The following is a 15,402-nucleotide window of genomic DNA, read 5'->3' as shown; positions in this document are numbered from 1 at the left end:
AAAAAAAGCGCCTGGCACCTAAATTCAGGGATTTCTGCATATTTTACCATGATAAAGTTTGAATAAACTATACTTAATTTTAGAATTAAAACTATTGCTAAAATTATTAAAATTATAAGAAAGAGAAAATAAATTGACTGGAAAGTTTATTGAAAAATCTATGTCAAGCTCCATGATTTAAATTTTTAAAAAACAAATTAAAAACATATATAAAAGGTCAGAACATTCAGTATTTTAAGAAAACTAATTTAAAAAATTATAGTATCATGGTTATAAAAATAAAAATTATGGCAAGGTATACATTATTAAATTATAGAAAACATTAAAATATCTAACAAAACATGTCTTCTTTTTGAGTAAAAGGTGGGAATACTTCCTATTTACATATATTTATTAAAAATATTTTCCATATGACATTTCAAATAGTCCCATTTCTCCTGTATTTTACTATAATACATGAATTCACACAAAGGAGATGGAATACATGAAATTATAAAGATGGTGGTAAAGTAAGCCACATCATACCCCAAAACATACCGAATTATTGCAAAGGGCATAACCTGAACATATAAGGTGTATAAGTTTTAGAAAAAGAGCATTGCTCACCTCGGGTACACACAAATGCACACATAAACTCCACTTTATTAAACCACAGGAGGAAACAAAATGTATCATAAATAACTGGCCTTCTCCGCTTTCCTATGTTAGTTTTTAAAGTTCTTTTTCAATCATAATGAAATTAAGAATAAGATTTTCTTCAAATGTGTATAACACAATTAGTTTTTTTATCTGATATTCTATTTTGTACAACTGTTATTTTATTAATATATGTATATATCTAAATTCTTTGAAATTACCACTTTGAATTAACTATAAAAGCTGTTTTCTATTTAATATGCCAAAGTTCAGTGTTTACATACTATTCTGAAAGACTGATAAATTACAAGGTTTAGATACAAAAATTTGATATTATTGAATGTATATTGGAATTTTAACAAAATGCTTTACTACATTTACCCCGTATACTTTTATACTCTGAAATTTTACATTAATACAGTGAGAAATTTTACTGACTGAAAAAAAGTCCCACATTTCAGTTCTATTGTTTTATAAAATTCTGAATACAGCTTTTAGTTTGATTTTGATAAAATCTGTATTATGTGAAGAGTCCATGTGATAGCCAAAATAATATAACATTATATATAAGATACGAATGAATCTTTCCCATCACAGTCCTTCTAGTTGGCAATGACAAATTATATATGGCAGTCATTATTTTATTAAGACCTCTGTTATTATAAGAAGAAACCTGAATATATTCTCAATGATAGACAACAAATTGGTAAAAAATTAATTTTACATTTAGAAGAAAAAAGTGTGACAGCACAGCATCAAAGTTGATAATCCTTTGTGGATATGTTAAAGATAGGGGTTATAAGCACAGACGTGAAAACTAAACACACTTTAAAAACAAATACTGTAAGAATATTTATATACATATATCATGACTCATTAAGAAAAAGATTATTAAAGCATAATGTGAACAATACATTATATTAATTCACAATATAAACACACTTTGAAGAGTAATTTAAGTCAGGTATAATAAAAATACAGATATAACATCAGCACTATTAATACATACTTTGTTCTGTCATATGTATGAAAATATACACATGGATATAGCTCTTTTAAACCAAATTTTTTACATAAATATTCACTGATTTACGTAAAAGTTGACAGAGGTAGAATTTGTGTCAATGTTCATGATTTTCAGGAACAAGTACTTCAAATATATCATTACTGTCTGTCCTTTTAAAAATCCGTATAGCCAACTCATTGAAAGTCATCATTCTGAAAAGGGGGAAGGAGAAAGATGGGTTAATGGAAAAATGATAACAAATTACTCAGTATATTCACGAAACACTGAAATTCAGTAATGTTTTAATTGAAATTATAATCTCTAATAAAACTTTTGCCTACAATCGATTTATATTTAATACTTAAGAAGTACTGTTCTGTACTTAAAAAAGATATTCCTCTCAAACTACCAAAATACCTCAAAGTATATGAGGACTAAAAGAATGATACATAGTGAAGAGACTAGAATAATAAAGCACGTTAATTGAGAAAAATTAAAACAAAGGATAATCTGATGTCTAGATTAAAATTACATACAAGTACTGGAAATTATGTTGTCTGAGTCTTAAAATATTATGTTATGGATAGTCAAATATTTTTCCAAATATTTTCAACTTATGTGCTATCTAATCATCCTTCCAATTAAAACACACACATTAAACTATGAAAAAAATCCCACAATGGAGACATTGAGAAAGTAATTATATCTTTCGACATCTAGGAAGACATATTTAAGAAGAAATAATTAGACATGTCCAATACTGATGTAAAACATTATTTATAAGAGAAAAAAATTGGAAAAAAGCTAAATGTCCTATAATGATTGATTAAATAAAGTAGAATGATTAAATAAATCACAGAATCTCCATGTGATAAACCATTAGGTCACTATTTTAAAATGGTATTTCTGAAAATGCTTTTGATTACATGAATCACAACAATATTAAGGGGGAAAACCATTAAGAACAAAACATAAAAAAACAGGATAAAAACTGTTTTGAGTATGATCTCTATTAGAATTATAAATGTATGTCTATGTGTGTGTATGTTTATTACAAATTAAATACAAGAATGAAGTATACAAAATACTAATTGGCATTTTCTCTGGGCTGTAGGATTAAAAGTGATTTTGATTTGTACATGCATGTTCATAGCAGCATTCTCAAAATAGCAACCCTAATGTCCATCAACTGACGAATAGACAAGCAAAATTTAACATATACTTATAATGGAATCTTATTTAGCCTCAATAAGGAAATTCTGACAGATGCTCCAAAATAGAAGAACCCTGAAAACATTATGCTAAGTGAAATAAGCCAGTCACAAAAGGATAAATACTGTATGATTCCATTTATATGAGGTACACAGAGTGGTCAAATTCACAGAGACAGAAATTGTAATTGTGGTTGCCAGGGGAGGGAAGATGGGGAGTTAATGCTTAATGAGTACAGTTTCAGTTGGAGAAGATAAGTTCTGAACATGGATGGTGGAAATCATTTGTGCACACTAATGTAAATGTGTACACTTAAAAATGGTTAAAATGATCAATTTAATGTTACATATATTTTGCCACAAAAAAATGTAAAAAATAAAGATTTTGACTTCCTTCTCATACTTTTGTATTGTTTTTTTTTCAGTGAGCATATAATATAATCGAAAAAGTAAAAACAAAATTGGATTATATATTTTAACTATTAGAGAGACATTAAATATGAATTGATACCAATATTTCATATTCATTTCTGAGTACTTATGGACATAATCCTTAAAATTAGTTTCGGTAACAATATTTAGAAAAAAAGAATGGAAATAGGTTACCAATTAACAACATTATTAGTATAAGCTAGGAATTTGCTAATGGTTGTAGAAGTTTTCTAATCCACATCTACTATGATGGCTATAATTTAAAACTGGAAAATAACAAGTGTTGGAAAATTGAAACCCTTACTTTCCTAGTGGAAATCTAAAATGGAACAGCCATGTGGAAAAAGTCTGGCTGGTACTCAAGAAGTTAAACATAGAATGACCCTAAGATCCAGCAACTCTACTCCTAGGTACTCCCCAAAGATTTAAAAACAAGGACTAAAACAGACACTTGTACACCAATGTTTATAGCAGCATTATTCATAATAGCTAGGTGAACAAACCCGGGTGTCTATCAGCTGATGAACGAATGAGCAAAATGTGGCATACACATACAAGGGAATATTATGCAGGTATGAAAAGGACTCAAGTTTTGATACAACCTATGACATAAATGGACTTTAAAAACATGATGTGAAGTGAAATAAGCCAGACACAAATGGACAAATATTCTATAATTTCACTTACATGAATATCTAAATAGGAAAATTCATAGAGACAGAAAAAAAAGTAGATTAGAGGATACCGGGGGCTTGGAAAGTGAGGTCTGGGGACTGGAGAGTTATTGCTTAATGGAGAGTTTCTGTTTGGGGTGATGAAAAAGTTTTGGAAATAGTGGTGATGGTTGCACAACATTGAGAATTTAATGCCACTGAGGTATACACTTAAAAACAGTTAAGATGGCTAAGCTCGTGTTAAATTTTATCACAATTAAAAAATGTTACCTATTTCATCACAGCTTTAGAGATTGCTGGAATCCACTATGTTCTGCATTAGTGATCCTTAAAGTATAGTCTGGGGATTCTTGGGAGTCCCCAAGGCCCTTTCACGGGGTCTCTAAGTCAAGCCTTTTTTTAAACACTAAAGAATTATGTGCTTTTTCACTGCTGTTATCTCACAGGGATACTGTTGAGTATCCCAGAGGCTACATGATATGAAAGGCCAGATAGTAAATATTAGATTTGTGGGCCACAGGGTCTCTATCATAACTACTTAATTCTGTCATTGTAGAAAAGCATTCTTATACAATATGTAAACAAATAGATGTGGCTGTGCTCCAACAGAGCTTAGTTTACAAAAACAGGCAGTGGGGTGGATTTGGCCCACAGAACCTAGTTTACCAATCCTTGATCTAAAATGCACCTGTGAATCGAGCATGAGAATGTTTGTATCACAACTGTTAGGAGGTTTTACAAAGAGAAACTGAACCTCCATACAATCGCATTCAAATTAATGCAGCAGTTAGAAGTTGTGAGGACACAGTGACTGCAGCCAGCAATGAGAAGTGGCCCTCAAAGTGAAAGAAGGAAAATATTTTACTCAAACAAACAAACAAACAAACAAACACAAAAGCAAAGTGCAGCAATCAGGAATCATTCAAACCAAGGCCCTTCAAACGCCAATAAACCCAAGGGGCATCAGTATGTTAAAGCATAGCACATATTCAATGTTCATAATGAGGCTTCTGAGTCACTGAGGAAATGCTTATCTCCTATGTACTTCTATTAAAGGAAGCAAAGAAATGCATAATTTTTAAAAGAACTGACTTTACTATTTCTGTCAATGAGCTTGCATTTTCCAATCACCAACATTTCAAATCCTGGGTCTCACAAGCTTTTTCCTATTCATTCCCACCTCCAATGAATCAGCATATGCTTTGACTCCTCCTCAGTCAAATGTGTCCTCGCTCTTTACAACCCCTCTGGAAAATTGTTTTGCCATATCTACTCAAGCTTAAACATCTGCATGTCCAATGACCTGACAAGCACTGGACATGCATGTCCAGTGACCTGATAATTTCACTCTTAAGTATATATTCAAAAGAAATGCACACATCTGTTCACCAACATACAGGTACTAGAGTTAATCATAATGCTATTTGTAATAGCCTGAACTGGAAATGACCAAATGCCCATCGAGAATAGAATAAATGGATTGTGTTTAGTTCAAATAATGGAATACTATGCAGCAACAAGACAACAATCTACAAGTACACACAACAGTAAGGAAGAATCTCACAAATGTACTGTTGAGAAAAAGAAGCCAGAAATGTATGATTTCACTTATAGAATGTCAAAAAACAGGCAAAAGAAACACATGCTTTTAATAGTTAGGACAGTTACTTTTACAGCTAAGCTTATGACCTGAAGGGAGCCCAAGAGAGGTAATGTTTTGTTTCTTGATCTAGGTGCAGAATACATAGGTGAGCGTGTTCAGTTTGTGAAAATTCACTGAGCTGCATACGATGACATGGCACTTTTCAGTATGCATAATTTATTTTTTTAAAATGTGTCCTTTCAATATTATTATAATGATCCTGAACTAATTAGACTCTTCAGTCCATATCTCTTTCTGGTCTCCCTGCCTCTGGTTCCTACCCTCCCCAATAAGGCCCGAATACAGTTATGAATTTAACCTACCAGGAACAGTTCTTTCATCTTAACCCCTCCCTCGAGCTCATCCTATACGCAAGTGGACCTTCAGTGGCTCCCCTTAACTTACAAAATAAAGTCTACAATCTCTAATTTAGCCTCACATTCAATAATTCTGTATATCCCATTCTACCTTCCATGCCTTTCTTCCTCATTATTCCCCAACAACCTACCATTCCTGTCAGATTCAGTCTACTGTGCCACACACATTCCCTATTCTCTATCTTTGTCTAAAAGAACTGACATCTATCATTTGTACCTTGAATTTGGCATTTCATCAAAGATTACCCTGCAATATCTCATATTGTCATTTAATGTGTTGTTGTGGCTGTATTCTCTTTTTTAATCGAGGTATAATTTATGTACAATAAAATGCATGGATCGTAAATGTTCAGTTCAATGAGTTTTTACAATTGTGTATACCTGTGTAACCATCACCACAGCATTCCATTACTCCAACCAAAAGTGGTCAGAAAGGCAATCTCCCCTCCCTGCACACAGTAAACTACTTTATGAATTTTAACCATAGATTAGTTTTTTTGGTCCTTGGTGTTACATACATACCTTTCTGATAATTATCTGTATATATGTTTATATGTTCAGGAGAATGTGAAGGAGACCTTAGAGTAGAACTAAGCGGTGGTGTGGGAAGACCATGTCGACGCATCTCTTGGACTGCTCGTTCTCTGTCAATAAAGATAAAATAAATAAGAGATTACACCAAAAAGTAGTATACAAATATAAGATGCTGTTACTATTAATTAAATAATTTCTACTCAATTAGTATTTCTACTCAATTTAAATCCTATGTCCTTATATGATTTTTAAGTTGTGGATAAAAGATTTCAAAGGAATATGTATTATAAGAGATTCTTCAAAGTCCTTCTGAATACAGATTTTCAAAGGTGAATGGTTCTTCCCTCTGCCCCTTCCTTTCCCACCTCTTCTTGCACATAAATGCAGCCCTCTTCCCTTTTCCTGCCTCAAAACTCCTAAATGTGTGAAGTGAAATAATCCATTCTCTCGGTTATGCTTTCCTTCCCTGTGTCTGGGTCTGGGTCTGCCCCACAAAGCACGGGGACTGTGTTACCACTCCTCTGTGGGCTACTCAGTCTCTGGCCTAGACTTTTTCTGCCTTGAGCTCTTTCTTCAGTATCTAAGATTTCTACCTACTTGGGTGTTTCACAAACTTTTTTATCACTATTATTCCCCTAAAGAAACTTTAGACATTTGACCCCAAAGTTATACTCCCACTCCCGTGAAATTTTAATACATAGGTACATTGTTTACATATTGTAGCTCTTTAGAGGGCCATAAATCATTGTGATACCTAAGGTTTTTTTTGCCACTGTCTCTTCCTCCAAAAACCAATTTTGTCCTCTGGGGTGGTTAAAGGGACAATACCACCACTCCAGGGGACAAAATTGGCTCTTGGAGGAAGAGAGAGTGTGGGAAACAAACCTAAAAGCAACAAATGAACAGGAAGAACAGACACATGGACCACAGATTAGTGGTTTCCAGAGGGTAGGGGAAGAGGTGGGAGGGGGAAGGTAGATGGGATAAAAGGGGTCAAATATGTGGTGACAGAAAGAAATCTAACTACGGGAGGTAAACACACAATGACTGATATATATTAAACTGTATACCTGAAACTTACTGGAGTTTGTTAACCAATGTTGCCCTAATAAAAATTAATTTAAAATTTTAAAATTAATTTAAAATAAAAAAATTAATTTAAAAAGAATGCATGATCTAGTTTGATGCTAAGGAAAAGGAAAGATACAGTCATGTGGGTCAAGGTTTCTTTGAGGACCTGGGCAAGGAAAAAGGAGAGAAATTAATGGGGTCTCTTGGGCAATGGAGAGCTTGATTTGGGACCCTTGAACCGAAAGAATTTATCATTAAGAAATGGAAATGTTACATATGTACAGTTTAGCACATTCAGAAACTAAATCTTCTAAATTACATGAGATTAACAACACTGCTTTCATGACACTGATGCAATCTCAGGTTTCAGTTCTCATTGAAATCATAAACATTGAATTCCCAACAAATTCTGTTTGGGGGATTAAAATTTTCAACATAATAGAGAAAATGAACCAAAATATAAGAGTATGAAAATTACTAAACTGCAGAGAATATATTGTAGAGGTTATGAGCACAGGCTTTAACATTACAGACCTGCCTAGATTTTAGTCTTGACTCTGCTATTTATTATTTGTGTCACCTCAGTTTCCTATAATATAGGCATAATAAAAGATTATTAGTAGGATTATCAGATATGTATATAGTACCTGGTACATATTTGTTAAATGCACTTATAATAGTTAGCATCATCACTTTTTGATGGACCATATTATCTTGGGCTCTTGTAGAATCCTTACTAGCCTGTTGATAGCTCCTAACTATAGACTTTAAAATAATGCCCCAATTTTGCCTTGAGGAAGGCTATAGGAAACATTTATATGATACTTGCTACTTTATTTACTGTGGGGATATTATCTTCCACAACATCTGTTGCCTTTTCAGGAAGAATTACCAAATTTATTTTATCTATTAATGTTAAAAAAAATGCTTGCTATTTGTAAGCCATATTAAATCCTTTTTGGAATAGGATAGGAAATACATAAAAACATTGTCCAATGCTAAACATTTTCTTACCGTTCATATCTTTCAGTTGAAATCTGCCTTTTTAGAGCATCATGATCTGTTTGTAATTGTGCCACTTTAGCCCGAAGCATGGTGTTTTCTCGGCTTTGACTAGTTCTTAAAAACAAATTTTATTAATTAAAGAAATAAGAGTCAAGTGGTATGGATTTTTGTTTCTCTTATTAATATGTATTGACATGTAAAGATGAAAAAAAGAGAAGATCAAGACTTTTCAACAGTAATTTTCTAAGCTTCTGGAGCTTCGATCACAACATTTTCCCATTCATCTCATTTATTTAATAAACATTTACTCAGCCTCCAGTACGTGCTAGGCACTGAAGAGATTCTGGAGATACAAATTTGAACAAGACATGAATTGTAGCCTCAAGATGTAAAGTATCTTCACTGGCTCTTTCTTGACTCCTGCCGCAGAAAGAGAATATTTCTAACTTTTAAACATTAATTATTCCACTTGTACTACCTACTCTGGGTTTCCTTCCCTCTTCCAACAAATACGTCCAAACCTCTCCATTCTAAAAGACACCTCATCAAGCTCATAAAAGGTTATCAGTACACTTATGAGGGTCAAATTGCATAGCTTTTTCGAAATCTTTTTCGTAATCCACAGCATGAGACACGCCAACTCTCTCATTCTGAAATGCTCTCGTTTACTGATTCCTCTCTTCCTTCCTCAAATTTGGCCATTTTTCTAAAGTTCAATAATTCACTTCCATAGGAACCACCTCTGTGGTGAAGATATAAAAATCCACATCTCTAAGCATGATGTATCTTCTGGACTAAACTCTTGAATTTCCAAAAGCAGCAGCCACATAAGTAAAATATTTTGGTTTTATACAACCCTTCGCACTCATATCCTCCTCTCCCCACGAAAACTGAAAAAATATATTTTTTGTTCCTCCAGTGACTTTTAAACCTCATTTTTTTATGTTATGAATCTACAAAAATTTACCCAGATTGAAAATTATTTTTGACAAGCTATTTTCTTCACATAGAATGATTTATGACACTTACAATTTGCTTTCTGAAAGGGTTAACTTCTCTTTAAGTAGCTGAATTTCTGTATCTTTCTCGTGGGAGGTTAAATGAGAATGAAATTCTTTATCTCTATTTGTAGCCAACAATGATTCAAGGTTTTTAATTGTAAGTCTCTCACTCGACAGTTGTTTTTTTAATAGCTCTGATTCTGATTTTATATTTTCTAATTCCACCACTACCTACAGGAAAAACAAAATAAGATTACTTCAGTACAATTTCAGACTTCTGAAAAATTATCTGCAGAGAGATACATACATCAGTTCCTTCATTTTGAGTACTGGATAAAGATTCTGAATTGCTTTTTTAAGTGTAAGAAAAACATTTTATTTTCAAAATAATCTTTGCCATTTTTCTAAGGGCTTAATTTGGTATAAGACCTACTCTAACCCTCAAATAGTTTTCTCTAGTACTACCTTGTCAGGAGAGGGTCATCAACATAAAATCCTAAAATACAGCCACCCTCTCAGCAAGGAGGCCATTCCGGTCTATTAAATCTCTGTCCTCTTGACTAGTCAAGCCAGTACTGGAGCTTCTCAGTACCCGAAAATAAAAATGCTACCAAGTGAGTGAAAACTGAAAACATCCATTTTTAAAAACACACACTGGGTTATTTAAAGTAATGCTTCAGTTTGTGAATGAGAAGCTCCAGTTACCTAGACTTCTAAAATTTAGTAAGATTAAAATGCCTTGAGATTTTTATCAGGAAAAATATTTTACTTGGAAAGCAAAGAACTGCTCAATCCTTCATTTCAGTCCTACCTTTAAACAGAGAAAGAATGTACTGAGATATGCTCCTATTCTGTATTTAGAAGAAGACTCATATTCTCCTAAATACCCATCTACTCTAAAACAGACAGCACCTAATTTCATCATGACGTTTGCCAGAGAAATCTTGGCAAAGAATCTAGTAGTCAAATTTAGTTGTCAAAATCCTGTAGCCAACCGTAACTACTCCAAAGAGGAACAAACACATTGGGTAGTGAATGATAAAGTAAAACAGAGTAGGGCTTAATAAAACAATGTGCTACAACAATATCTTTTAAGTTCTTACCCTCTCAAATTCAAGGCTTTTGGAATTCAACTGTTGGGTCAAAATATCTTTGCCTGAATCAAGCTTAATACAAAGTTCTCTAAGAGATGACAAATCATTGAATACTGCTGCTTTTTCATCTTCTTGATGTCTCAGCTCTTCTTCTAATCTAGATACAGCTTTTGCCATTGAGGAGATCTGAGATTCATATGCATGGTGTGCATTTATGTGCTAAAAACAGAAAAGAGAAACAGGTAAAAAACTAAAGTAACCCAACAATTTTAAAGGCTTAAATCTGTGCAGCTACAATCTCACTTTACAAAAATATAGGAGCCAATTTTGGCATATTTTAAGATACTCTCGAGTAGCTGCCTGCTATTTATAGAATGCCTATTTAATGCTTAACAAAATGAACTTTGTATAATTATTAATCATGGTAACTAAGTACTTCAGATATATTTAGAAGATGCAAGATGGTTATTGTTTTAAGATGTTGTGAATGAGAGATCTCTGAAATTATATTAAATTTTTCCTTTATAAATTTTCTTGCTTATAATAATGCCTTTTCAAGAAAAAGTAAATTAGATACTTATCACTTATCAACTATCTTTAGTTAAACTCTGAATTTTAAAGTTGAAGTTTGCTTTAAAACTGAATACCTAAACTCATATTTAAATTAAATTTAATAATACACTACTTTGAGATTTTAATAACTGAAATAATGAGCAAAGTTTGAAATACTGATATTTTTCTTAGAATAATTCACATTTTAAATTTCTCATAATTTAAATTGTGAGTGATAAATACAAATTGATTTAAACTCTACTTCTAGAGTTTAGGAAGAATTCCACACTTAAAAATTAAAATTTGAGCAGGTTTTACTGAAATTAATCAACATTAAAACCCACCATTAAAAAAAATTACTGCAAATTATGGGGTGGCTTTTAACAGTGGAAATTATTTATTTATTTTTTATGGTGACATTGGTTAATGAAATCCAATAAATTTCAACTATACACTTTCACAGTAAGGCATATATATATTTACACACAATATATATTGTGTATTCACCTCCCATAGTTAGATTTCTTTGTCACCACATATTTGACCCTTTACCTTTCCCCCTCTCCCCTCAACTTCTGGTAACCACTAGCCTATAGTCCATGTCCATGAGTCTCTGTTTGTCCTGTTCATTTGTTGCTTTCAGGTTTATATCCCACATATAAGTGATATTATGTGATTTTCAACTTTTTGTGTCGTTTATTTCACTTAGCATGATGATCTCAAGGTCCATCCAGGTTGTTGCAAATGGCAGTATTTCGTCTCTTCTTATGGCTGAGTAATATTCCATTGTATATATGTACCACAGCTTCTTTAGCCAATCATCTATTTTAGGACACTTCAATTGCTTCCATGTCCTGGCCACTGTGAATAATGCTGCTATGAACATTGGTGTGCAAATATCTTTTTGGATATGAGTTTTCAAGTCTTTGGGGTACATTTGTACCCAGTAGTGGGATTGCTGTGCTGGATCATATGGCAGATCAATTCTTAGCTTTTTGAGGAACCTCCATACTGTTTTCCATAGTGGCTGTACCAATTTGCAGTCCCACCAGCAGTGTGTGAGGGTTCCTTTTTCTCGGCATCCTCTCCAATATTTAATAATAGAAATTTATTCTCTCACAATTCTAGAGGTTACAAGTCTGAACTTTAGATGTCGACAGAGTTGGCTTCTTCTAGAGGTTCCAAAGGAGAATTTGTTCTATGCCTCTCTCCCATCTTCTGGTGGTTGCTGGCAATCCTCGGCGTTCCTTGCTTTGTAGACATATCACTCCAATCTCTGCCTTTATCTTTACCTGGTATTTTCTCTTGTGTCTTCTGTGTCCAGATTTCTCTTACCTTATAAGGACACAACTAGTCCAGTATAATCTCATTTCAACTTCAATACACCCACAAAGCCCTATTTCCAAATAAGCAGAAATTTGTTCTCACATAGTTCTGGAGGTTTTAAGTCTGAAATCCAGGTATTGGTAGGATTGCTTCTTTCTGGAATTTCTGAGGAAGAATCTATTTCATATCTCTCTCCCAGTTTCTGGTGGATACTGGCAATCCTTGGCATTCTTTGACTTAGCAGACATAACTCCAATCTCTGGCTCTATCTTCATATGGCGTTCTTCCCTGTGTCTTCTATATTTAAATCTCCCTCATTTTATAAGGACACCAGTTATCAGGGTCCACCCTAATCTAGTATGACCTTACTTTAATTTGATTTTATCTACAAAGACACTATTTCCAAAGAAGGTCATATTCACAGGTACTGGGATTAGGATTTAAATATATCTACGCACCACAGATAATCAACACTTTCTCCTAAATTATGAAGACTACACCATTATAACAAAAAAAAACAAACTAATAGCCAACCACTCTATATTAATGTAACTTAAATGTCCCTATATTTTAATTGAATTCAAATTTTTATTAGGAGATTTTTATTAGACTATCTTTATGACGAGTTTATTTAAACCAACATGCAAAAGAATAAAGTTGGCCTCTACATTATATCATATACAAAAATTAACTCAAGATGGATCAAAGATCTCAACATAAGCGCTAAAACTTATAACGACTCTCAGAACATAGAGGAAAAGCTTCATGATATTGTATGCAGCAATGATTTCTTGAATATGACACCAAAAATACATGTAACAAGAATAAAAGTAAAGAAACTAGACCTCATCAAAATTAAAAATTTTTATGTGTCAAAGGATAAAACTGAGTGAAAGGCAACCCACGGTATGGGAGAAAATACAAAACACATAGGGATTAATATCTAGAATACACAAATAATTCCTACAATTCAAAAACAAAAAAACACCCAATTAAAAAATGGGCAAAGGATCTGAATAGATGTTTCTCCAAAGAAAATACACAAATGGCCAATAAACACAGCAAAAGATGCTCAATATCACTAATCATTAAAAAAATGCAGGGGGAGGGAAATTGTGTAGATGATAGAAGCTCTATTCATCCCTCTAGAGACCAAAATCAAAGCTGTGATAGAAACAAGGAGTAGCAGCAAGAAAAAATCACCTGAGATCTAGATAAACAAGCCATACAACTAGAGAGAAGCACAAGAAATCAATCACCCTGCAACAGAAGAAGGTAGAACGGGGCGAGGATGCGGGGCTGCCGAGTCTTGAGCAGCTGAGTGGGAGGAAGGCTGCGGCATCCGCCGCGGCAGACGTCTCTTAAAGGGCCCGCATCTGCGAGCAGATTTTCGTGGTGAAGGACCTGCTTGATCAGAGCGTCAGAGCCGACTGGGCTGCGTGCAGGGGGCACCAGGGACTTACAGGGAGACACTGTCCGAGTGAGGGCCGAGGGGAGACTCACTCTGTACAGAAGTGCCAGCAGTATCCATTGTTCTTTGTTGAACCCTCTCCACTACCAGTGCACGGGACACAGAGCCTCCATAGCTGTGATGTCATGGATAACAGGATAACTGGATAACAAAAGTCACTCCACCCAGAGGATTCCCTGAAACCCCAACTCCCTCAACTCGTGGCCCCACCCAAGCCACATCCAGGTGTGTCCTCATCCAGGTGTATCCTCAGTGAGTCAGGCGCTTCTTGCTGAGCAGTGCCTAGACTCACACTGGAGGCAGCTGGCCTCCATTTCTAGTGTGGCTTTTTTGAGGCAATTATAAGCACAGCATCTGTGGAGTGCTTGCTGAATCTTAACAGGTGACCCCGGAGGGGCAGAGGCTTTGGCTAAATTTGGCTTGCAGCTGAACCCCTCTTAGCACTGTGCCACTGGACAACTACTTCACAAATCCACATTAATAAGACCAGAAAACAGATACGGACAGGCAGCCAAAATGGGAAGACAAAGAAGCAGAAACTACATGAGAGAAGAGAACAGAGATCCAGGTATAATGGAGTCGAGTAATCTAACAGATGCAGGATTCAAAACACTGGCTATAAAGATGCTCAATGAACTTTTGGGAAGTGTAGAGAAATTCAGTGAGAACTTCAACAAAGAGATAAAAAACATAAAAATAGAAATGGAAATTATAAAAGGGAACCAGTCTGAAATGAAAAACACATTATCTGAGATGAGAAGTATATTAAATAGAATAAACAAAGTGAATAAAGAAAAGAATCAAATGCCCTACCTAGAGGATGGGAAAGCCAAGGACACACAATCAGAATGGCAAGAGATAAGATGCCAAGACTATGAAAATAATTTAAGGAATATATGGGACACCATTATATGGGACAGACAAATATCTGTCTGATCGGCATAACTGAAGAAAATCAAGATGTCGAACATCTGTTTGAAGTGATGGACGACTTCCCTAACCTAGTGAAGGAAATGGACATAAAACCCCAGGAAGCTCAGAGAATTCCAAAATTCAGGGATCCAAAGAGGCCCACACCAAGACACATCATAATTAAAATGCCAAAGGTTCAATACAAAGAAAGAATATTAAAAGCAGCAAGAGAAAAACAGATAGTTACTTATAAGGGAAAACCCATAAGACTGGCAGTTGATTTCTCAAAAGAAACTATGCAGAACAGAAGCGCTTGACAAAAAATATTTGACAGGATGAAGACCCAGGATCTACAACCAAGAATAATTTATCCAGCAAAGCTATCATGTAGAGTTGAAGAACAGATACAGAGCTTCCCAGACAAAAATAAGCTAAAGGAATTTATCACCACCAAGCCA

The 15,402-nt window shown here is 34.2% G+C and overlaps 1 protein-coding gene across 2 annotated transcripts in view; it reads right to left on the bottom strand.

Moving 5' to 3' along the window:
* Nucleotides 1–373: 373 nt before the first annotated feature.
* CEP135 (centrosomal protein 135) overlaps nt 374–15,402 on the bottom strand; it is a 66,121-nt gene continuing 51,092 nt past the window's right edge. For both annotated transcript variants that reach the window (XM_006922515.3, XM_015597592.2), the window contains 5 exons: nt 10,693–10,902; nt 9,618–9,820; nt 8,598–8,702; nt 6,501–6,622; nt 374–1,854 (listed from right to left, as the gene is read on the bottom strand). In XM_006922515.3, the coding sequence (XP_006922577.1) occupies nt 1,850–1,854; nt 6,501–6,622; nt 8,598–8,702; nt 9,618–9,820; nt 10,693–10,902 (645 nt within the window). In that variant the 3' untranslated portion in view covers nt 374–1,849. The remainder of the gene's footprint in view (nt 1,855–6,500; nt 6,623–8,597; nt 8,703–9,617; nt 9,821–10,692; nt 10,903–15,402) is intronic.

Source organism: Pteropus alecto, unplaced genomic scaffold (genome assembly GCF_000325575.1).
Source record: "Pteropus alecto unplaced genomic scaffold, ASM32557v1 scaffold57, whole genome shotgun sequence".
NCBI lineage: Eukaryota > Metazoa > Chordata > Mammalia > Chiroptera > Pteropodidae > Pteropus > Pteropus alecto.
Note: the sequence above shows the minus strand (reverse complement) of the source record. Positions and strands in the feature narration are given on the sequence as shown.